General features: G+C 38.2%; 1 protein-coding gene across 40 annotated transcripts in view; it reads left to right on the plus strand.

Annotated features, from left to right (window-relative positions):
* Window positions 1-24838, plus strand: part of NRXN1 (neurexin 1) — a 611800-nt gene that overhangs the window by 499479 nt on the left and 87483 nt on the right. For all 40 annotated transcript variants that reach the window (XM_072331056.1, XM_072331055.1, XM_072331060.1 and 37 more), the window contains one exon: window positions 5778-5949. In XM_072331056.1, coding sequence (XP_072187157.1) covers window positions 5778-5949 — 172 coding nt within the window. The remainder of the gene's footprint in view (window positions 1-5777; window positions 5950-24838) is intronic.

Genomic DNA, 24838 nt, shown 5'->3' on the forward strand with positions numbered 1-24838 from the left:
TCTTGCCTGAGGCCGTGAAAGCTGTGCAACAAGACCATTCAGATGTTGGTAAGGTCTTGTTTGGTAGAGCAGTTAGGGAAGGAAGTACATCCCTCTGCCCCCATTGTCTTAATAACAAAGGGCTGAGAGTGAAATAAAGGAGATCAAGCCTTCCCAGAAGTGAGGTCCAACTGCACATTTCTCAGATTCGATATGTGAGTAATGAAGCTGATTGTCACTAACAAAGTGTCACAGCTCCAGATGAAAAAAAACAATGAAGCGTTTAGTTTAAAATCAGAGGATTTTATATCATTTTTAGTTCTTTCTATTAGCCTGCTGATGCAGTAGCCTGTAAGGCTTTGGGTTTTAAGCTTTTCTGTACAATTATCTGAACTAGGAGCTTATTTGAAAATGAAAAGTGGGATTTTCTCATATCCCGAGGACTGCAGAGCTATGGGTTTAAGAAATAAGCAAATATCAGGAAAGTTGCAAATAAATGTTGAGAACCGGCAGGAAATAACGTAGGGAATAGGTCAGTCTCCTCACTTAGCAACTAGGAAAGGAAGCAGAATCATTTTTCTCCACAGTAGCTAAGTATTTGCAGCTTTGGGGAAGAGAAGAAGAAACCAAATAGCTTGAGACTCGTCAGATGCCAGTCTCTAAAAGGCTGAATACAAGGTGGATGTGCCCTACCAGACATTAGCGAAAACCTTTGCTCTTTGCTTGAAGTGCCTACCTGAGACTGATAACTTTGCCTGCTAGCTGCATGATAGAATTTTCAAGCCCCTCCTACATTTTCTACAGTATGTCAGGAGCTGATATGCTGAAAGCTATAATCCATCGCAGGAAATAGTTGCCTTTCTGATTTCATGAAGTGGCACCAAACCTGACTGTAAGTACTGTAAGTGCTCGAGATGAGGGATGCCACAAGAATGCTTGTGCCTGTATTATGTTTGCCTGCTGTAGACTAAAAGGTTTCCTGCAGTAGACTAAAATAGATGATTACTGCTGGTTAAAAAGGGGAAGAAAAAAAGAAGATTTTCTCCCTTCTCATGGAGAAATGCAGCAACAAAAATATATAAAAACTTCATAAATTAAGTTAGGTTAATAATGTGATACCCAACAGTGTGAATTTTAGAACCTATCTGCAGAAAATTAACTTGTCTCACTGGAACAGCAAAGGTGGTGGATTCATTCAAAAGCATCTTCCCAAGTGCTTTGTTTTCTGTCTCTTACCCAGGGAAATGTTACCTCTAGAAGAAATAATAAGAAATACTGATGGATGGCTGGAACATATGTAGTTACTTAATTAATCTAGCAGTTCAGATCTATATTCTGTCCATTACGAAACCCTCACCTCTCTTCCTGAGCAGATAGCACTGGTTTTGCAGTCACGTATCCCTGTAGTATTCAGACTATGATTATTTTAATGTTTTTTCTTACCATTCTATAATATAGAATATTAGCCTCCGATTCCATCTGTGTGAAAACGGCCTTAGTTTTCTCTAATGGTCTCAGATAAAACTCAATAAATTTATTTCTAAATGAAATCAATGTAAGGCATCAGTTAGTTCTAAGATTTTGTTATTGTGTTCACCGGAAAGTTGTGCCTCGGGGCACTGACTTTATAAGATGCAAGCTGGCAGCCTTGAATGTTCTTTTTTTGCTCTATTTGTTCACCTGGGGGAGTAACAGTATTATTACTTTTCTTGGGAAGTGGCTGAAGGTTCTAAGTATTATGAGCTTAGGTTGACTGTGGTCTTTTCTAAAACTACTGTTGTGCCAAATTTGCACACACTTGTTTGACTGATTCCAGAAATATTACTGCAGAGAGCAGTAAAACCCTGCTGATTCCATAGGAAATATCATTATTTCGGAGACAGATATATGTGTATTTTATATTGCTGCAGGTTTTATTGCTTTAGGGGTTGGCAGATCAGTAGCACAGGAGCAGGGTCCAGCAGGAAACCAATTGCACTGCCATTTGCTGGCTTGCTTTGCATTTGGCCATTCTCGCTTTGTTTTTAGGTTCATCAGCATTCCCAGCACTGCCAGAAGCCTTTTAAAGACAAGGAAGAGGTATTTAGAGCACGCACTTTGTAAAACATGCCTCAAAATATTCTGCTGGAATTGCCAGTGCTTTTGAAGACCAAATGCTTTGAAATGACTGGTGTATATAGATGTACATATATTCCTTTGCTGTCTGAGCAGTCACAGCTCCAAGCGTTCTGGCACACACTAGATGTGTAGGATTGTACATACACATCTAATTCCTAACTTTCTAACTAATTCTGTACTTTTATCCAGCTGCCTTGATGCCATTGTCCTATTTCTCTTCACACTGTGAGTTTGGACTCCAACAAGTGGCTATCCAGAAGCTTTTACACTGTAGGTAAAGCCTACGCTGCACACTGCAGCAGCATGAAGGGGGTACTTGAGGCAACGCCAAGTGTGCTCATCTGCCTGGGTAGTTCTGTAGAGAGAAAATCAGCCCCAGCTTCAGAATCATAAGAGCTTCAAGCACAGAGAAACTGAAAGTTTTGCTTCTCTGAAGATCTGCTGGCTGGGTGCTGCGGGGTTTCTCTGTAGGTAATCAGAGGGCCCCATACTGTGGTCTGGCAAGTGGTGACAGGATGACGCTTGTAGCAATATTCATAGTGCTGCCTGCTTTGAAATTCATTTAAGTTCCAGAGGCAGAGATCAGAACTCACACCATTTTATTAAATGTTTCATACTTTTCCTGAAGGCGCATCCTCTCTTCTGGCCTCTCTCAAAAGGAGTATTGGAGACTTTCCCATCCCCAATTTGTCCACCATTTATTTTGGCTTTTCCAGTTCAAACACAGGTGTGAAATGCTTGCTAGTTTAGGTCACTGCCAAGGATAACACTCTTCAACAGAAACACTGACTTGTTGGGATCCTTAGTGGTGTATAGGCAGAGGTGTAGTGCTCATCATCAGGGTGCTGAAGAAGGAACCTCAGCATTTATCTGAGACTATTTCTGGTGGGAAGACTGAGATTACTATGAATGATCAACTGCTAAAGAAAATAGCATTTCTCTTACCGCACCGCATAACTGAGGCTTGCAAAGGTGAAGAAATGGAAACAGCAATTTAATATGCTCAGCTTTTAAAGAAGGCAGTTTCTTCTAATCATAATCATGTGGTTTTAAACTGCCGTGCACAATGGGGCTCCAAAAATGTCATGTTTAGCACAATACCCTGAGGCCTAACTTAAATATTTTAAAGTTGTAGGAAGATGTAAACTTGAAACTCAGATTTGCTTCCTTGTTTTGTAGATTGCGTAAGTTTCCACAGATGCTGAAGAAGTGTAAAATAAGTAAATAAAAATAAAAACGAAGTATCTCCCTTAAATACTGAGTTATTCACATACTACTCAGATATGTCAGAAACAGGACTGGTGAAGGTATACGTAGTGTTCTTTCAGCTGCTGTAACTGGGTGTTTTGTGCACCGTGCTTCTGTGCAAATAGAGGAGAGTCAGGGAAACTTGTTATGACTTGTTTGTGTGCATCACGTCAGGCCAAAAGTCTGCCTGCAAATCTGTAAAACATTGATTCTACTCAGCAATTCCTGGCCATCTCCAAATGGTGGCTGGGTAACAACTGCAGCACAGCATTCTCTTACTTTGGAAAAGCTGCTGATGCATTCGCCTTTTGTGCCATTTCATTTTGACTGCACCTGTCCTATTCTCCGAAAGGTGGTTTTTATTCTTGTTTTTTTTCAAGCTAAAAGAATATGTGTGTGTATATGGTGCATGTATGTGTAGCCAATGGGAAAGCAGGTATGTGAAGTGTACGTTGTGAATAGTGTAATTATGAATCACTGGGAAATTTAGTCAGCTTTTTTTTTTTAATCCTCAATGCCTTTGATTTCTTGAAAGCGATGCGAAAAGGTGCGTGTGCCATTATCATTGGCATGCCATTTTGCTTCAGAGGCAGAACAACGTTGTATTTCTTTATATATATATATATATTTCTGTATATGAGTGTATGAAAGCAACAGGTGAAGCAAATAAGCTGCAGCATCCACGGGAGAAAAGTGTTGCAATCTATTCTGAGCTGTAGTTAAACCAGCAGAAATGAAGTATAGCCATGGTTGTTCTCCCGAGATAACAGGAGATTGCTCTGCATCTCACACTTGAGGCAGGAGAAGGCGAGTGAGGCAGATCCCTTATTGACACCGCATTGGCATGGAAAAGTAAAAGAGGACTCAGCAGAGAGATGCTGAGACAACTCACATGGAGGGAACGCGTATACTTAGAACATATTTTAAGTAACTGAGCAGATAAGTAAATTTAAGAAATTGCTATTCAGAGTTATTCTGCAAATCTCAATAGAAAATAGTGATATTTTACTCCTCTAAAAAGATCATAGCTATAGAAGCAAGAGCTAAATAAAGAAAAGTACAGTATAGAGTGATGAGAACTTCCATAGAGTCAAGGAGCTTTCTCCAGAGATGTTCAGCAGCTGTTTAACTCCATAGGAGGGATATGCAAAAAGTGTTGGAAAGTACAGTCAGGTATTTAAAAAAGGAGGTAAAATGAAGTGGAAGAATTCCTGAGTTAAACACTTGAGAGACTTCAGAGGTGAGGAGCTGGAGGATGCACCACTGCATTCTCCAGGTGTGACAGCAGGGTAGTAAGAGGAGGTGGTGCAAAGGATGTGCTGGGGGGTGAAGTGGTTATGGAAGGGTTTAAGTGAATGACCAGGAGGTATGAAGTGAAATGTTTCATTGTACTGTGCATGGTGGTATAAAGACTTTGAGAAGCTTTTTTAACTTTTAAGATGGAAGTACCAGTACCAACGTGTAGTTTTACATAGAATTGCTACTTACTGTATGCAAGGTCCAAATCTCACGCTGCATGATTCCTTTTATTCCCTTAATTAAACGTGTCCTTATTGAGGCATACAGTTGATTTTCTAGGAGAAAAAAAAGACATGAATCCGTTAAGTTAAACTTTTAATAGACTTTCAAAGGATTTATTAAAATCCAGATGTCCTATTAAAGTGTTTGTCTTAATACTTAAAGGACAATAAAGATGAAAGCGTGCCAATATCACAATCATCTGCAAAATCAGCAGCCTTAGTCCTGAGTATGAATGCATGTGTGAAGCCTCCTTAGCTGGAGGCACACTCAAGCATGGGAGCTCGCAGGTTCATCACAGCAGGAGAGTCAGTCTTGTTCTTAGAACAAAATGCTGTGTGTTTCACAAATACTTCTCACTCCTCTCTGGCTCAGATCAGGAAACTCCCTGTGAGTCACATGGCCTGCTCTTGTCTTTGTGATTCAGATTTATTACAGTGTGATAGGGGGAAAAAAAAAGTCACTCCACTGGGAGGAAAAAAGGAAATAATAATTGCAAACTTTTACACCTTTTCCAAGCGATGTTGCAAAGTTTTCTAGTTTGAAAGAGTAAAAGGTAAAGCAAAGCATTTGGTTCTCATGGAAATGAGGGATGGGGGTGCAAAGGAAACTCGTGCTTTCATCTTCCTTTCCCCCTCATCAACCTGGTCTTGGAAAAGGAGAGAACTCAATTTGGTGAAATAATGCATTTGGAATATCAATTATCCATCAAAGAGAGCTGGACTTACGGAGCTGTCAAGGGGCTTGTCACTGCCACATGCAGGCCTTCAGAAGTGAAATCTGAGGAGGGAAGATGTTAGAGTCCCTATATAACGCACTGTCTCTCTTGCTAAAACAACCCCTAATTAGTTCTTCATTTCTTTTCCCCACCCCTCTTTTTGTTTTGTTTTGTTTTGATTTTTTTAAATATGCAGCACCAGGGAAAAATTGGAGTAAAATTTAATGTTGGAACAGATGACATCGCTATCGAAGAAATCAACGCAATCATTAATGATGGAAAATACCACGTAGTGCGTTTCACGAGAAGTGGTGGCAATGCCACATTACAGGTGGACAACTGGCCAGTTATCGAACGCTACCCAGCAGGTAAGGGTTTGCACGAACGTCTGTGAGTAAAAGGGGGATCTATGGAGTTCTGATCGTTTTGCTCCTCCTGTAAAGCAATGTCAGCTGTTTCTCAGTGTTTTAGTAGCTAATTAAGTCGTTAAAGAGTCTGGAGCAATATGCAGTTCATGATGATGGCATTTCCTAATGAATTTAAGAGCAGAAATTCAGGTTATTACTGGAAGTGGAAGATACAGTTATCAGGGCATGAAATAGTGAGTTTGCTTCTTGTTTTCATTTGTTTATATTGGATTATTGTTTTGGGGGGCGGGGGGAGAGAAAGGCTTTGACAAAAGCTGTGCACTAAAGTGACTCTCAAATCGATCTCCTAATGATTGGGTTAAAACATTTCTGAAGGGAAGCAGTCCATGCTCGTTTTAATTACAAGAGGTTATTAAAGCCCTCTGAAATCGTGAATTTACTGGAATTGTGCAAAAAAAGAGAAGAGATGAAAAGGTGCATCGGTTATTATTTGTACAACCAACCAGTCTTTGCAGAAAGTGTCAGCTGTGTAATATTACGCAGGTTGCTCCAAAAGTAATGCCTCCTATTTATTTCCACGGAAACTTCAAGAGTTGCAAAGAGAACGGTAACACTATTTGATAGAGGAAATTCTCAGCTACAAAATGCTGTTCTTCGCTGTAGTCACCATCATTTGCTGTGCTTTCTGCCAGCAATGAACAAGACCCTGCATGCTGCACTTGTACACTCTTGCACCAGTGGAGATTATGCTGTCACTGTCACCACCACTGAAATGCACCGGCCACTGCCTTACTGTGCTCACAGACACTGTCATTGGGTTCTTCACATGCACTTCCATGTCAGTCACCATTGTGTCAGACTGCCCCTCTGCTGCCATCTGTGCCACAGCAGCAACTGTAATGGGTGGGAAGGTTAAACCTCTGCTGCCATCCCACTGATATCCACCTCTGAAGCTGTGGGCCAGACCAATAAAACAGGAGGCATTACTTTCAGAGCAGCCCTCTTTTTTCTGTGAGCAATGCTGGTTACTTCAGCAGAACCACTTGTCTGAATGCAGCATTTCCTTGGTACAGCCCATATTTAATTTTAAGCAAATGCCATACCCTGCAGATTAGTGTGTTTTATTCTATACTAGATTTATTCCTTTTTAAAGGCAACAGTCTTTTTCAGATATGCACGCCATTTCTTAATGAACAGCATCGCTATGCCATTAAGGATTACATGCAACTTTGCGTGTTACCTCTTAACAGTGTGTGTGTTCATACTACTAAACAAAAAGCAGCAAATCAGAGATGTAATAGAAAGGTTTGCCTGTTTTCTATTACCAAAATGATAGTTCAGAGTATAAACTGAAATGTTCTTCATTTTGGGGGTGAAATAGCACGTTGAGTAAGCCATTCCACATAGCAGTCATTGATATTTAGAATTTGTTGTTTTATTGGTGTGTCAGTAGCAGTCCAGCAGTAAAACTGCATTGCAAAAATGAATTCCAATAAAAATATATTCCGAGATTGAAATACCACCCTTCAAATAATTTCTTGGAGATAATTAAGAATTTAAAAAATGAAAATATATATTGCAAGTGAAATTATAAATATCAGGAATTGATTTATATTATATATATATATATATATCTCCTGTATGAATGAGTGACAGTTCTGGGTGACCATAATGGTTCATGGCCTCAAGATAGACATATCTCTGAGGGGAGGAAGAGGGAACGCTGAATGAAATATGTCCTGTGTTCTTTCAGATATGCCTGTTTCCCTCTTACTGTCCCTCTTATATTCTGACTTTCACAACATTTAGTAAATGGTAGTTGAAATAAGATGGTAGAAACCAGACATGAGTCTGCCTTAGTTTGTGCTCCTACTGTATTTTGCAGAACTGATATATATTACATAAATTATGGATATGAAAATATTTACCATTTCTGTTGTTTCTTCATGAAAATACAAAGTGACTGAAAACAAGGAAGAAATGCAGTTGAGTTCTGAGGACATTGGCCCACAGGATTTGTTTTTACTCAGCGTACATCAGTACAGAAAAAGAGTGATTTCCTTGGGATGGGAAGTAGAATGATTGCCTTGTATTTCCTTTAGATTGCAAGGAGGCTGGGTTATTTCTGTGGAAAAATAAATAAATAATAGGTCTTTCTGAGTTTCTTTGAGCAGTCTGTGCACAAACAACACCTGAAGACATTTTCAGTTGCTTCACCAGAGGGGGTACAGAATCTATTGGGTTGCTTTATTGAGGGATCTTCCAGGACTGCTATTGCTCTTCAGTTTTCTTAGTTTCTTTAACTTTCATTTCCCTAGCAACACTTTACAGCTCTTGAATTCTTAGGGCATTGCTTGTGAAATCTTTCTTCTCCCTTTTCCATCCTTTCTCCTCTCCTTCCATTATGAAAGCATCTAACCATATTTTCTTTCTTTGGTGTTTCATTATGTTGGACAGTCTTTACTTCAACCCTGTTTAAATGCTAGTTCCTTCACAGAACTGTTACCTCATAGAAAAGACAGGCCTGTCCAGGAGAATAAACTACATTTGAGCAATCTTGATTGGCACCATATTAAAAGCGATCACTGTCATTTCAGTTCTGAAGATACTATTTCTAAAAGTGATGTCTTAATGAAGTAAAACAGCACAGTTCATCAATTGCTGATATGCCCAATTTACACACTGTACTGCTGTTGCCGTTTTAGGGCCTGGCAGTACTGCTTGGCAGTAGTGATTAACCAGCTAACTTCCTCATTGCGCCTGTTTTTGATGGAAGACATTTTGAAAATGTGCAGTATGGACCAAATTTGTTGACATTTGCATGAGTGAGGGCTCATTAGCTTTCAGTTCCGTGCTAAAAAGAATATTCTTTTTATTTTTTTGCTTTCTGCCTGATTGCAGAATTTCTTCTTTCTGCCTGATTGCAGAATTTCTTCTTTTCTGACATTTTTAATGTCTCTGCTGCTGTATGTGAGCACAGGAGGCTTCTCTTGTACTTCTGCCATTGTGTTGGTTGGGTCTTTTTTTCAGTTTTTTTTTTAATTATTATTAAGAATAGAAATAAAATTAGCAGCTTAGTTACTGCGTTTGCTATTCTTAAATACACTGGATTTCCTTTCTTAAAAGAAACAAAAACTAATCAATTGATCGCTTAAAGCATTGCAGCTGATCAATTCTCCTTTCTTTACTTGGAATTATTATGCTCTGAATAATTTTGGTTGGAGCATCTGAATGCAATACATTGCTTATTATTGATCAGCATCTACAAATACAGGGTGAAGATGTTCTGAGAGGAATTTCTAGTCAGAGGTTCAGGATTTTCCAGGTTTATTGCCTATGTAGTTTTCATCCAGCCCCATCTAACTTCTGCAGGTAATGGCTCAGAGGATTGTCTCATATCTGAGTAACTGTTGTTGTGTCACAAGCAGTGGAAGTAGGAACAGGTATCTTAGGAAGAGTGTAGGGTTGCTGCTGGGCTGTGTATGGATGGTGTCAGGACAGCCAAGGCCCAACTTGAGCTGGATTTGGCAGAAGCTGGTTGCAAGGAAGAACAAGAAAGGCTTCTGGGGGTAAATTAACCAGAAACGTTCGCCTTCTTAGTCTTGAGCAATGCAGGCATACTGGTAAAAATAGACAAGGAGAAAGCAGAGATACAGCAATATTTTGCTTCGATTTTCACTGAGCAACTAGTCTTCATATAGCCCTTAAGCAGATGATTTGGAAGGTGGGGGCTGGGGAGAAATATCCCTTCCACTGTAAGTGAAGGTCAAGTTCCCAACCACCTGAGGATCATGAGCATAGAGAAGTCTGTGAGTCCTGATGAGGAGCATCCCAGAGTCCTGAGGGAATTGGCTGATGTAGTCGCCAAGCCATTTTCAGTGCTATTTGAAATGTCATGGCAGTCATGACTGGAGAAATCTTTGGGGAGATGGGAGAGCTACCTTTCAGTATCTAAAGGAGGGCTCTAACAAAGAAGGATACAGAGTCTTCCAGAAAGGGTCTGTTGTGATAGGACAAAGGGAAATGGTTTCAAACTAAAAGAGGGGAGATTTAAATTGCATATAAGAAAGAAGTTTTTTACAGTAATGGTGGTGAGGCGTTTGCACAGGTTGCCCAGGGAGGTGCTGGATGCCCCATTCCTGGAGACATTCCAGGTCAGACTGGACAGAACTCTGAGCAACTGGATGTAGCTGTAGGTGTCCTTCATTGCAGAAGAGTTGGACTAGATTGCTTTTACAGTTTCCTTCCAACTCTGACAATTCTATGATTCTCTGAATAGGTGAAGATCTTCAGTGTTACCACATGGCTGGATGGCAGGAAGGAGCACTTAGATTTCAGTATGTAATTACATAAAAGTTTTTTGGACTGCAGAGCTGTTCCCTTGCCATCCCTCTGAGTGCAGGGCTAAAGCTGTGAGGATGCACACTTAGATTTCTGCCTTTTGTCAAATGTTCATCCTGCTTTCCCTCCTTCTCATTCTGTCAGTTTCTGACAGGCAGCTTTATGATTAGGAATGGTGTAATGTAGTTGTTTGGCTAGATAACTAAAATGCCCAGATCTCTGCTGGATTTGTATATTCCATCTTTCTTAACTAAACTTGTTATTATCTGTCTTGACTTAATGTTTGCCATTCTCTCCACCTTCCTGAATAACTTTATTATTTCACCTTGGCAAGTTTTTCAGGTAATGATTTCCCATTAACTGGGATGCATCGTAATTTCCAATCATATTAAGTAGGAATAAGAATACTGCTGACTGTGCAGCCAGAGCACCTGATCAATAGACTAAAACAATTTGCCATGCAGATCCTTTCTGCTCCTGATAGCTTATCTTCTGTGCTTTAAAACTTTGTTGTATTTGGCTGTCCTGACTACCTGTCTGCTGTTGTGGCTACAGTACTGCGCTGCTGCAGCAACTCCAGCTGCTACTGTGTGTGCCCTTGTAAATTCAGTTTGGGAATAATTACAGAATGAAATGCAGATTTACTAAGAATGCTTTTCTGGGAGGAAACCAAAGGACTTGTTAATTTGGGTCAAACAGAGCTAATAATTATGGACAAAGAGGAAGCAAAATTACAGGAAATTGGGTTTAGTAATGGGAAAATGTTAATTTCTGGGTTTTCAAAATGAAATATTCTGAATTTTCATGTCAAGATTGCCCAGTGTTTATAAGCAGTTGTAGTGACTTAAGATCAAAGCGTTTCATTTAGTTTATAGCAGCCTGTTTAAAAAACAAGCAAACAAATAAATAAACAAACAAAAAAAGAACTGTTTAAAATCAAATTGCGCAAAATACAAATAATTCTTATAGCAGTACTCCAAAACATGTAACAAGAAAAACAATTTCTCTCATTTCTCTCATTTTCTTTTAGTATTAAAAGATGTACACTTCACCAGGCTGGGAAAATGTATTGGAACAAACTACGTGACATTCATTCTAAAGCCACCACCACTATCATTTATTGTGAAGGATTTTCAGAATCACTTTTCCATGAATAACCCTATGCTTCATTCTGTCACAGGGAATCTGTCCATTGCTAAGACTTACTTCAACAACTGTTGTGCCAACAAGGCACAACCAGTCAGTGTACCAGAGGGAACTCACTCTTCTATTCTGCCAGATTTTCATCATAGATGCAGAGTTTTCTGGATAGAAGATAATCTGTTAGATGTTGGCCTACTGGTGGCTTATGGTTTCAAAGCTATTCACACTGCTGGAAATACTCAGCAGTTTGGAAGATGTAGCCTGCTATAGGCAAATACCTATAACAAAACCTTCCCAGTCATACCAGAGCCCCGGATAGCCTTCAAAAAGCATAAGTAAGTTACAGCTGTCCTCATGTGCCCCACAGTACAGTGCATGTTGTCAGAGCTGTGTCTGACAGAGCTAGATCTGACAGCACAGACATCTCACATGCCACTCACACAAAGATTGACCAAAACACTACTACTGGAACAGATGTACCTCTGTGACTGGGGAGTATAAATTATGCCTGAGTGCTTACACCAAAGAGGTATCTGTGCAATAGTCCGTGTATTTTGGCAGAAGATCAAACCACAGGCTGACAGTATGGTCAGTGCCAAGTACCTCTGTAGCACAGCAATTGGCAGCTGAAGCTCTTGGGACTTTTGTATAATACATAATAATTCTGTTTGTTGTTGTAATAGTTGTTTTGCTGTTTTTTAATGTTGTTGCCATTGTTTTTGTTGTTGCTTGTTTTATCACTTGAAAACATGAGAGCACATGTGTTGACTCTGAGTCTGTGGGCTAAATGAGACTGCTAGGTGAATGGGACATTAGATGTGTCTCTTGGTCTCTGGATGCTGGAAACCAGTGTATCTGCCAGCTAACTTAGCTCCCCAAGAAGCTTAATTGGTACTGTTTAAATCAAGGGTGGCAATTCTGCTGACCCTTTTTCTTCTTACAGCAAAAACATTGAGCTCAATTGTTTCGCAGTTGTGGCCAAGACAGCCACCTAACATCATATCTCCCACAAGGCCTTCCCAAGTTTCACACAACAGACCCAGGAGGACTCTTCTGAAGTTGACTCACTCAGTACTTGTGACAGGAACTTGTCTTCCAGATCCTCTAGGACTTGCTTGTCATGACAGCATAATGTTCCCACTTTATATATGAGAAGTTGAAGTCTCTCATTAGGACAAGGACAGGTGATCTAGAGATTTCTTCTTTCTCCTAGTTGCCTATGGAATAGTTCATCCATGCCATGTATTATGTGGGTGGTTGATAGTAGACATCCATGACGATATCAGCTTTGCTACCTGTTCCTTTAATCCTTGCTCAGAGGCTCCCTCATTGACACTGCTGGATTCCATTAAGACTGCATAACTGTTTTTCTCTTGTCATACAAAGCTGTTGCATTTTCTATTCACTAATACAAATAGTAGCATGCCCTGTTGGTTATCTGTATTTAAAAACTTGAGTTTACTGGGACAGAAATAGTCTGTCTTGCCTTCTGATCTCACAAATTCATTACAAATATATTGCTTCCTTCAGGGTTTTGAAGTTCTGGACTGGGAGGAGATACATTCCCATTAGTCAGAGCAGTCTTCTCCCTTGGACCATCATCAGCTTTACTACAAAGTGACCTGAATCCTTTCCATGATCTCTTTGCTTACGTGGCCCAATATCCTCTGGTTTAAAATTTATTTTGTTTACTTTGGAAGATTTTTTTAGATAGAGTTTTGGCACTTCCACTTGCATTTTTACGTATGTTTCTAAATCTGAAATGTATTGTTTTCTTGCTGATCAAATTTGCTCTTTTTCCTTCCTTCTATAATGTGTCTATGATGATGAGCTGTTCAGCCTAGTAGGTGTCTTGCCGTGTGTATTTAAACCTTGCAGGTGCAAGTCCATGTGTATTATTTATGCTTTTACCTTCACAAATTTCCAAATGTCCTTCCTGGCTGAGTCCATCAATCCCTCAAACTGATTACATAATGTAGTTTCTTTCACTTTATCAAATTTCGTTCTTTTGAAATCAAGAATCTGACTTGTAGGCTTATTTTTGGTTGTCCTTGTATTAATTTGAATCAACTTATGATCACTCAATCAAAAAATGTCACCTACAATTAACTTTTCTCTATTGCTTTCATTACTTATTCAAAGTGAAGCTAAAATAGCATTATTTCTTATTTTTTTTTCCACTGAGCAAGTTCTCCAATGAGCATTATAGGAAGCTGTTCGCTACTTGCATTAATACACTTTTGTTTGCCCATAACGTAAATGAAAAAGAAGATGTTTTAACAGTATGTAAAACAGTTTGAAAATAAGGCAAAGAAAAATGTGAAACTCACTTCAGCAACTCCTCTGGAGTATTGTAAGGTGTGAGAAACTCATTTAGCAGGAATCAAAATAGATTAAAAATTAATCAGACTTACTGAGACAGAAACCAGCATTTAAGTGATGGATGTAACTAGGCCAGCACGCTCCCTTACCTTTGTTAATATGTAATTGCACAAGTGATTTCTTGCATCTTTTTCTGATGGGTGAAACTGTCACTAGAGTTTGGTATGATCAAATGTATTTTCCAGCTTGTAAATAGGACCCACTTTTAGTATGATTCTATTCTTCACATGAAAGGTTGATTATAACAAAAATGGTGGTCTGTTTCCCCGTTCTCTTTGGGTGACCTCAGCTAAAGCTTACCCAAAGTCAAAGCTTGATGTCTGTTCATTTTGTTTTGTTTTTTTTAAAAGAGCACTGCTGCCCTTGAGAGATTATGAAATTGATATATCCTTCTGTCTTGAGTAGTTAAAAGAACCTAGGTAATACCCAAACAAGACACTAAAGTCTCTTTTCAAAAAGTAGTTCCCAAATCAACTTCATTTGACAGCTTATCAGGATTTTCTGTCAGATAATGATATATAATAATAGGTAATGCTCCTCTAAGTCAGCAGACAGATCTTTCCTTTTTCCTTTATTTTTCATCTTGGATATCCTGGTGAAATACAAAGGCTCATCCCTTCTTAGAGTTGATAGATCCTGTAATTAAATTCAGATCTTGATAAAATGTGTGGTTCAGTTGTCATTGCTTGATCACAGAAAGCATAACACCTTTCAGTTAAATACAGCACGAACGCATCTGCATTAGAAAGGGAAAGAAAATTTCAAATGAGCAGTGAGTCAGAATGAGCTGTTCTGAAATATTAGATGAAACTGATATCTCTTATTTATTTTTTTATTTTTCTTGTGGCAAAGGATGGTGCCAGAATTAGGACCACAGGATGTGGGAATTCAAGTTCAAGGAAGTAGAAAGTGGAAGCGAAAAGAGCCCTGACAGTAAGTCACGGCAAATATATCGCAGCAGGTTGCATTCACCTCTTCAGGAATGCCATTGTTAGCAATCCCATTAAAAGGCAGATCACAAAAGATGAAACATAGCCAATACGTAGGGAATCATTTCCGTGCTTTTACTTCATTTGAACTCAACAGGCACATTTTCCATGTAACCTACAGTATCACTACTTATCAAGTGCTGCAGGATAAATTAAACATGAGGTATTAATGTGGGTTGGTTAAAAAGGAAAAATATATATATATATATATATACATACATATATATATGTATGTATATGTATATATATATATCAAATTACTTAATAAGTAGTTTTAACTATGTGGTAGATTTTTTACAGCGTATTACTTTTATAGAATGAGTATCTTAAAATATATTTGTCAGTCTTCTTTCTCAGGGAAGGACTGTGTTGTCAAAGCCAAACTATTCCTGTTTCCTTTCATCCTGCCTTCCGGACAGTTCATAGCTGTCTTGTTTGAGTTTACGTTGGATTTTATTTAATGCATCACTCACTAAGCCAGACTAATATCCACTAAATTCAGTAAAATTACTAGTGTGTAACAAATACTAATGTGAACAAGCGTTGATAGGGTTGCAACAGTGCCCCTCATTTTAGATTACTCACTTGATGGGCACACATGGGCATTTATTTCTAATACAGACACTGATTCTGTCATTGGCTGATACGAGAGAAGACTGTGATGTACTTCTGCTGTGTGTTTCTCCTGTGGTGCAGTTTGTTTCCATTAGCTCCTGGAGCAACACTGAAGTCAGCCTGAAATGGGAACCTTTCTCAGGAACAGAACAAATCAATGCAATGTTGGGCATTCCAACTGGACCATCTATCATATAGAAAACAAAATGAATTTTTTTCTGCAATGTTGTTGTCTTTTAGATGCTCTCAGAAAATGAGATATTTTTTATTTGAGACATCTTTGTGCGTGTGTCCCCAGATATATTTTGCTGGTATTGTGAAGAATGACAGCAAAATAGTACTTTATGTCTTCAGGATAAGAACTTCCATTAAACTATTTCAGAAGCAGTCACTGTAACTCATACTGAAGCAGGGAAAACAGCAACCTGCTCTGTCCTAGATACATTTGCAAAAGACTGAACTGCTATAACTAGCTATTCACAAATAAACAAATTGCTGTTGTCCTGAATGAGCATATACATGCTTTAGACTCTCTTACTCCATTTTGTACCATGTGATCTCAGGACAGAAGTTTGATATTCTGATAGCTATTTACATCTATCTCATCATCTCGCTGTGTGGTTTGCTTTCTGCACTCTCAGGTCCTATTGGTTAAAATAAACAACCTGGAAACTGCAGTGTCTACACTTTCAGAATAACACTTTCTTAAACAGTTTTGTGATGAGTGGCAACTTAGTTCTAACCAATTTGGTGGTTGTACTCTACAATTGTATTTTGTCATGCATGGAAAAGTACAGAGTGCTAAAGGAGTTACCTTGAGCAGAGGGTCTTTTCTTTTGCAGCTTAGCCCGCTTAGCACAAAAAATGACTTGCCTGTATGACCTATACAACCAGGAACCATTATGAGGTGCACAACTGTCAAGATTCTGTAGGGCAAACCATCTCAAAGATATTTGAAACAAGACATCAAAGACCTATTGTTGTATCAGAAGTGTGATACATACTAAAACAAATCCAGATTTGTACAAGCAACAGTTAATTGAATTAGAGGTATTTTGTAACACTATGCTGTTACAAAATTGATATGTGAACATACTAAAGGACTTGGGAGCAAAGAGTGCTCTCCTTGATTATCCCAATAACAAGGAGAGACAAGAAAATAAATAGGCAAGCCCTGGTCATTGGTGTCTGATTCCAAGACTGGTGCCTCTGCCAAACTCTGGGGTTTTAGAATCATGGATGAGTCTTCAAGAAAGGAGCTCTGCTGGGGCCTGATAGGATGTACCTGTTTCTGCAGGGAAAATGTTTGTTGGCACATAATCTGGCAAAACTGCTAGAGAGGGAAGAGTTCAACTTGTCAGGCATGAACTGGGAAAGTCACTCTGGTGTGATGAGGAAGGCTGGGAAATTCCTAGGTGGTACTGAAGATAACATCTTGTCACAAGTACGAAGTGAGCTAACTAGGAAAGGAGCTGACAGGTAATTTGGTATCTATAAAATGATTATCAGCAAATATGGGTAATTTTTTGTCAATAAACTTAATATTCCATGCCATAAATAGTTAACAATGAGGAGCATTTGTCAACTGGAAGTATCTTCCATGGGATTTTACAGGGCTTGAAAGTATTTGGCACTTTTATAAGCACGATATTTGTCACTGAAAATGTGTGGCTGTTAGGAAGACCCAAAACAAACAAAAAGCTAAATGTAACTAAGGGGCAGGGCAGCTGTATTATTTGAGCTCAGTTGCTGGAGAAGCCAGACTGCAGAAGTGCTAAATGGTAAGATATGGAGCTAAGAGCAAAGAAAAGAAGTTATGACAATGTAGCAAGGTGAAGTGTCCTGGAATTGTATGATTCTGAGAACTGTAGTGGTTTCATCTTCCATCATGAAATACGACGTGTTTCTGTGGCAAAATAGATTTTGGGAATTGCTCTGTGGGCAAAGAAGTCTGAAATGTAAGAACGTTTGAGGATTGGCACCCTTCACAACTATTAGAAAACAGGCTCTGGAACAGGTACCGATATTGTACCTGTATCTGGTGTCTGTGGTGCTATGGGAAAAGCAAAAACAATGGGGTGTGTGTGTAAAAAGAGCAGTTATTTCTTTGTTGCTTTATAGTGTTGAATGAAAAAGTATGAAATTCTGTGATTACAGTATAAGTACTTTCAGAAGGAGAAAACACTGGGTGCTCACAATGCTCTTTAGCCATAGTTAGAAAGTCATAAGCAAGAGTAAGAAATTGAAACAAGAAATAGAGTGCACGATTTCTGATTTTCTTTTGCTGTGTGCCATTGTGTCAGGATAAGATATTACCTGGAAGAGCTGTTTGAACCCATTAGGGGTTTTGAAATAACCCACTAATAGATTTTTGGCTGAAAGGAGAATGAAGTGGGTAAAATCTTAATATCCTGTGATTTACAGATCAGATCTTGCTTCTGTCTATATTAGGAACCTATTATAAATATAAGAATACTTAACTGGTATGCTAGCATTGTGTTCTTAATGGAGATGTAACTATGCCTTCCCATGAATTAAGGAAGTTCTGCCAGAAATAAGTACACGTTTCTGAGTACAGTTTCTGCTGGAAAGATAACATTCTTATCTAATTCCTTCAACACTGTGGATTTCAGTAGATTTTTAAAAGGTCAAGTGATTTCCTGAGAAAAAGTGGAAGTGTAAATTGTGTTAGCAGAGCTATTTTCCTTCAGAATTTGTTCTTTTCCCTATTTAACATTTTGTGTTTCAAAGTAGAAGCAGAGTCTACCTTTTGCATGCTGTATCAGCAAATGTATTCTTGTAAAAGAGAATGAAAAATTAAGCATATCAATTTTTGATTATTTATTATGTTTTTCCTTGCAAATCCGTATATACTTAAATTGTTCAATATTGATAGGGTAGGCTTTTTGTGTGTTTGGCTTTTGTTTGTTTTGTTTTGGGAGAAAATTCAGATTAAGTCTGAAAATCAGAGTGATCATTTCAGATCTCCCCAAAACTAAGCTATCAACTTTGGGTTGTCTATCTATAACGTAGCCTTATTAGCTTTACAACAGAATTGCTCCTCCCATAAAAGTGTGTTTTGGGCAAGAGCTTAAAGGATTTGGATATGTCAGCTTAACTAGTGCAGGTCACATCCACGTTAGATGTGGTTGGTATTGGAGCAGGTTACTTGATCCCAAAGGCTGCCTTGAAACCAGCTGTGACCTGATAACATCCAAGATCTGTAACCTCAAAGGCACATGTCACTAATCTGAAATTCTTTGCAGATTATCAATAATCAGCTGTTTTTCGAAAGTTATGGTGACATGCTACATGTTGCGGATGACATTAAATGGAAAATATCAGTGAAACTTATATATGTGTGTGTTTTACTTTATGTATTTATAAGATATGAGGAATCAATTTATTTCACTGTTTAACAGATAAAACTAAATCACTTCTGGAGTCCACCCGTGGCCATTACACCATTGTGTGGTGGACTGCTCATTACTGTTCTGCCATCTTAAAACACTCCTTTTATCTCAGTGAGCATTTGTTCCTGTTATTTACAGTTTCTGTTTCTGTGCTTTGCCAAAAGCATTTAAAAAAACAAACAAACAAAAAACCCCTGTATGTACAAGTTTAAACCTTTCAATTTGGAATAGATTATTCTTTTATAGTAAAATGTCTGCAAGGCATAAATACACAAGTTGAAATGCCATATTTAGATGGAACTGAAATTCTGGAGCTTGCTTTGGCCAAGGGCTACTTTTCTGCTGCACTGCTGACACAGAACAGATTCTTTTCTCTTAAATGCCATTTTCTATCTACGTTGGGTACTCTTGGTTTCTTCTGCTTGGCAAAAGCTTGTCCAAATCGTGACCTTGCTTTTCTTGTTATTGGCTTGCATATAATCATGCATATCCATAGGCAAATGAGCTGAACCAGCACCAGTAGATGTAATGAATGTGACAGAGCACCAGTATGGTCCAGTATGTTGAGACATAGTGGCAAAGATGAACTCTAGCATTATTGTGTTTCATGAAATCAAACACTTTAAAATCAACACTTTAAAAAGCTGCAATTGCAGTCCAGGCTTTTTGTTGTTGTTTTGTTTGGGCTTTTTTTGCTGTATGTGAGGGTTGAAGCTGATTGCTTTGGTTTTTTTGTGCATGTGTTGCTGGTCATGTAGTAAATGCAAAGTTATTTTCAGTGTACCTTGCATTGACTCCAGTCTACTGGAGCAGTTCAATTGCAGTGGATTTGAGGAACACAGTTGAAGTCCAAACTCTTATTTTCACGCATGAACTGTGTAACCAAGAACAGAATTTAACCTCAGAAGATGTTGGTGGTTTGTTTTGCTGTTGTTTTTTGTTTTGTGTTGTTTTGTTTTTTTGTTTTGTTTTTTGTTGCTGTTGTTGTTGTTTTAGTTGATTCAAATAATTTTTAGTGTTGCAAATGGTCCTGATATAATCTATGGAAAACATATAGAATTTCCCAAAGCCTTTCACTAACTACAAAAAAGGCAGTGATATGAGCAATACCCATTGGGTAGCATGACCTGTTCTGTCCTCAGTGCTTGCAGTGTGGCTTAAACTTAATGAGAAGGCTTGTGTGTAGTTAATAAGACCTTTCTTATTGATGACTTCTACCTGCATACTAGATACTCGTGGGATTACAGACCAATAGAAATTTAAAATAAGAGCTGAGCACAGTGTTTTCCATTTGCCATTGTTCATTTATATTATGTGAGTATTATTTCTGTCAAGAGACATTCTATATAGTGGCTATTTGCTAGCTAGCATGAAATGAAGATCATCCAGATTGCTACCTGGGCAGAAGTCAGAACATATTCAGTAGTTGCTGTCTCTGACCTCACTAATTTTAGATATGGTAGGGCTGAAATACCCTCCAGTTTCCAGCTACTGAAAATCTATTGATTAAGAAACTGCTTATAGTCAACTTATGGTTAAGTATCTATCAAAGAAGTAACCTTAAATGCTATGACATTATGATTTAGAAACAGTTCAGAGTACCTTTCTACCTTGGAGAACTATAAAATATCACTCTTTGGAGTGACTTGGAGCATGGTACTATACTTATAACAATTCATTTTTTATACCTTAATCTTCCTATTTAATGATTTCTATCAATTTTCCTGCCTGTTTTAGCAGCAGCCATACAATATTAGCCCCTATAAATGCTGCACGGGCAGTACAAAGGATCTTTTTATAATACAAGATAACAAAATATGGCCTTTAATTTATCGGACAAGTCCTATGTTTTCTTATCTTCTTCTTGTTGCTTTTCGTCTTCACTTGCTCACTTTTGATATAATACACCAATCTTATAGTAAGCCATCCGACTTTGCACTAACCAAGAGAGATACTGCATTATAGTGAGGAAGTGAGAGTTGGGAAGAGTGCACTCTTAGTTTAATAATTAATTAAATGAAAAATAATATTAAAAAAAAACAACAACAAAAACCGAGGGGTGGAAGGCAGTTGATTTCAAGAGAGAGGTTTGCATCTTCCTGAGAGGTTAACAGTCATTCTCAGTTTTATCTTGAAGAAAGTTACAAAAATGTGGTTAAAGATTAGTTTGCTTAATGCACAAGTATGAAGCAAGGAGCTTACAGGTGACCATGAGGTGTTTCAGTACTGTCTGTACTATCAGTGGATTGGGAGTCAGACTATGTGTGTATCATTCAATACATGTAGTAAGGGGATTCTTCCTTCAGAAAACAGAGGCTATTGCTTTGTATTTGGTTGTGTTATAAGCTACCCATGTCATACTGTGAAGACTGTTGTCTGTCATTCTGCAAGCAGAATACTCTTTTGGGATACTCGATATGTGTTGCAAGGCATTGTGAACTTCCTCTAGGGGAAAAAAGACCATATTATACTGTGGTCATTTAATGTGAACTTGATGGATTTGACATGTTCAAGTTTGTACAAGTCATACCACATAGCATTTTCTTTTTTTATAGTTTAGCTCTTCTGCAGTAGTGTGAAGCATTGTAGAGCTGAAACCTTACACATTTGCTACAAGCTCTAACTTTAGATCTTCTTTGTACTTTAATCATCTCACCAAGCTGATTGCAAGGTTTGTTCAGGATATCCAGTGGGAAAAGATAAGTGTCCTAGAACTGTGTCTACCTTTTCTTTGAACACTGGAGAAAGCTCACATCAGCTTTTTGGATTTGTAGCTCCTCAAACGAGTCTTCCAGGCTGACCATTGCATCCTTCTCCATATTGCTCAACTCCTCCTCCATATTGTTGTGTGTCATGTCAGAATACTTTAGCAGCAGACAAAATATATGCAGCTTTATCTGATCCATCCAGAACTTTCTAATTCCTAGATCAAATACTTAATAGTGAAGTTTATAGATGCTCAGCAAAAATATGACAGTGTCTGTGCATCTCACAAGCCCAGTGATTTTCTGGGATTGACCTGGACCCCTTGTTCTCTGCCACATCCAACTCAGTTTTATGTTTGTATATACTGGAATAGGAAAGGTGATATTTTGTTTGCAGGCATAAAAGCGAGCTTACTGATGACTGCTGCTGACAGGACATCTATGTGTGATAGTAGGGCTATTTACAAAGACAACAGGCAGGCTCACAGGATGGGATGTGCTAGAGTACTTAGAAACGGAGTTTGTTAGGAGTGAGACTTGCTATAGACCTGTAATAGCAGGTAAAGGAAGGTTATGCCCAAGGATATCCTATGTGGAAGCTCTGGGAATGCACTCCTGCAGGGTCTGTGTGACTAGTCATTCTTAGTTTGAGAGATCTGTTTAAAGGGTCTTTGGACTGATCAATGCAGCAACTGAGTTCCTTAAATGAAGATTAAGGGTGGTATTTAAACTTGAAACTTAATATGGCTTTATGGAATGTCCGTATACTGGATATTTAAAACTCATTACAGTCAGAATCTGTTGCATTGTTAACATCATCTTATGACTGTGCTGTGGAACTGAAAGCATTCATATATGTCCAATACACGGGACCGGTGTGAACAGCATCATGACATGGTCATGTGTGAGTCATGCAGATGTTTATGTGTACAATTAATAGCATTTAAAATATCATTTCTTCTCTTGCTGGGAAGAGGTGAGTAGCACATGCAGAATCATGTCTTTGTGTTTACAGTTTATTTCAGCATGATTTTTTATTTTTACACACAAATGTATGCATAGTAGTAGCAATATAGGATTTAATCGAAATTCACCATCTATCTTGAATGAGATTGTGCTTTTGTTTCCTAGCCTGGCCAAGTGTGTACAGTTTGCCCCTGTACCACAGAGCCACAGTGGCTTCTTCCTTGCTGTGCTGTTGACACTTAAGTCAAATTTCATCTTTAACTGTATCTGGAGAAATGATATGGGCTTCTGCTTTCCTCTTGCAGATGTCAGGGGAGACGTAATTCAGAAGTAGCACTGTCAAGATCATGATGAGCAAAACCGGGCAGAGGGGGTTATTTATAAATGGAGATAGACATCAGTTTCTTCACTTTGTTATTTATTTCCCTAGCAGATCACTGAGACTAACAAGGTGAATTTTTATTCTGCTAAATGGCTTGTTTCAAAGAAAATATTCTCTAGACTTTATGTTGATCTTCACAGACTCTCAATTTTCAACCTTCTTATTCTTTTTCAAGGATGCTACTATTTCACATCAATAACTGACACCTTTATTTCAGAGAACAAAATAGAATTACACTCCAGCACTGACAATATAATAAATCAGGAGGGATAAAATATATATTAGTGAAGTTCATGTAGTTGGTTTGTCCATGATGACCTATAGATATAAAGGTATGATTAAGTTTTTCTGGGACTGCTTCTTCTCAATCTTGCACAAGATTTAGCTCCAGCTCAAAGATTTGACCTTTACTGCTCTTCTCTGCTTACCTTGATTCTTTGAAATTACTGTTATTCCCTTGAAGTCTTTCTTCTCATACAAAATTAATACCTCGATGTGACAAAATATTACCTACTTGGTGGAAGAATGATTCCATCTAGAGTTCAGTTGGGTTAGACGTGGTGCACATCATGAGTGAATCACTTTTACCCAGGTTTTTTAATCAAATAAATCCTGGCAATCTAATCACAAAGTGTCCTGCTGGGTAGTTACATGTCTGTCTACAATTAAAGTCTGGGCAGATGGGTTGTTTCTTATGAATAATGGTTTAAAAGCATGCCTAACAAAGCACTTTGTCTTTTAGAAGGGTAACAGAAATAAAACACCAAAGACGCAGTTTTAGTTAGAGCGTTAAAATATTTATCAACCTTCTTGGAAATGTTTTTAGTGAATAAGTTCCTTGTGGTTCACCCTATTGTCAAAAGGAAAATAATGGAAGCATGAAAATATGCATGGAGTACTCCTGAGGAAAACAATATGTAATATGTTTATGTTTGCTCTACAAGCAATAAGATTATCATAGAATTCAGTGGAACTATCCAGATTCATTGTAACTAAGTGTATGATCCAAAACAGCTGTTTAGGAAGAAGCAGTTATTGAAAGCACGTGGGTTTTCTTGCAGTGTAACACTAACATTTTAGTTGCTTTTAATGTTGTTTCCCTTAATTTCAGTGTTACGTATCATTTTTTGAATGTACTTGTCAAGTTACCTGTGAATCAACTAGTATCCTCATCATTAAACTTGTGTTCTCCTTGAAACTAAAGCTAGATAAGTTCCACACCATTTCCTTCTAGCCTTTCCATTTATATTATCTACTTGAAGAATTTAAGCTAGTGTAATAGTGTCAAATTGAGATGCATTTGACTATACACTTTTCTTCTGATGAGAAATAGGCTAATGTAATCAGCAATTATTTTTTTGTGTGACCTTTACATATCAAATGGTTATTTCCTTTTAATTTGTATTTTGCTTCCAGTGGTGCAAGACTGCTGCAGTTAGTATAAAACATAATTTATAGATAGAATCACATAACGCTAGGGCTCAATATTCTCAAAAGCCTATGTACCACATGGACTTTCTAATGAAATAATTTAAAGAAATGTATAAGCTGGGCAATACTAAATTTATACCGCTAATTCACAAAGGAGTTTCCACAATCACAGTAGAGATGTTCCGGAGCCAAGAGGAAATAAACTTGCTCCAAGTTAAATCCAGTGGCAATAATGGAATTACAGCAGAGAAGTGCCTTAGTGGTAAGGATCTAGCATGGTGACTGCAGACTGTCCTTCACTATGTGTAACAGATTTACACTCTCCGCCTTTAACAGCGTAGCATTTAGGGCCTTCCTGGTGTGGGCAGTTGTAAACATTGTTTTGTTTTGATATGACTGTATGGATCTTCTGCAGTGTAGGGAGCATTTGTTCATGCAAGGCGCCCAGTTATTAACACTGGATGATCTGTGAATCCAGTGAGTTAATAATGATCTGCATCCATGAGACATATTTTTGTGGCT

Source organism: Excalfactoria chinensis, chromosome 3, assembly GCF_039878825.1.
Source record: "Excalfactoria chinensis isolate bCotChi1 chromosome 3, bCotChi1.hap2, whole genome shotgun sequence".
In the NCBI taxonomy this organism is placed as follows: domain Eukaryota; kingdom Metazoa; phylum Chordata; class Aves; order Galliformes; family Phasianidae; genus Excalfactoria; species Excalfactoria chinensis.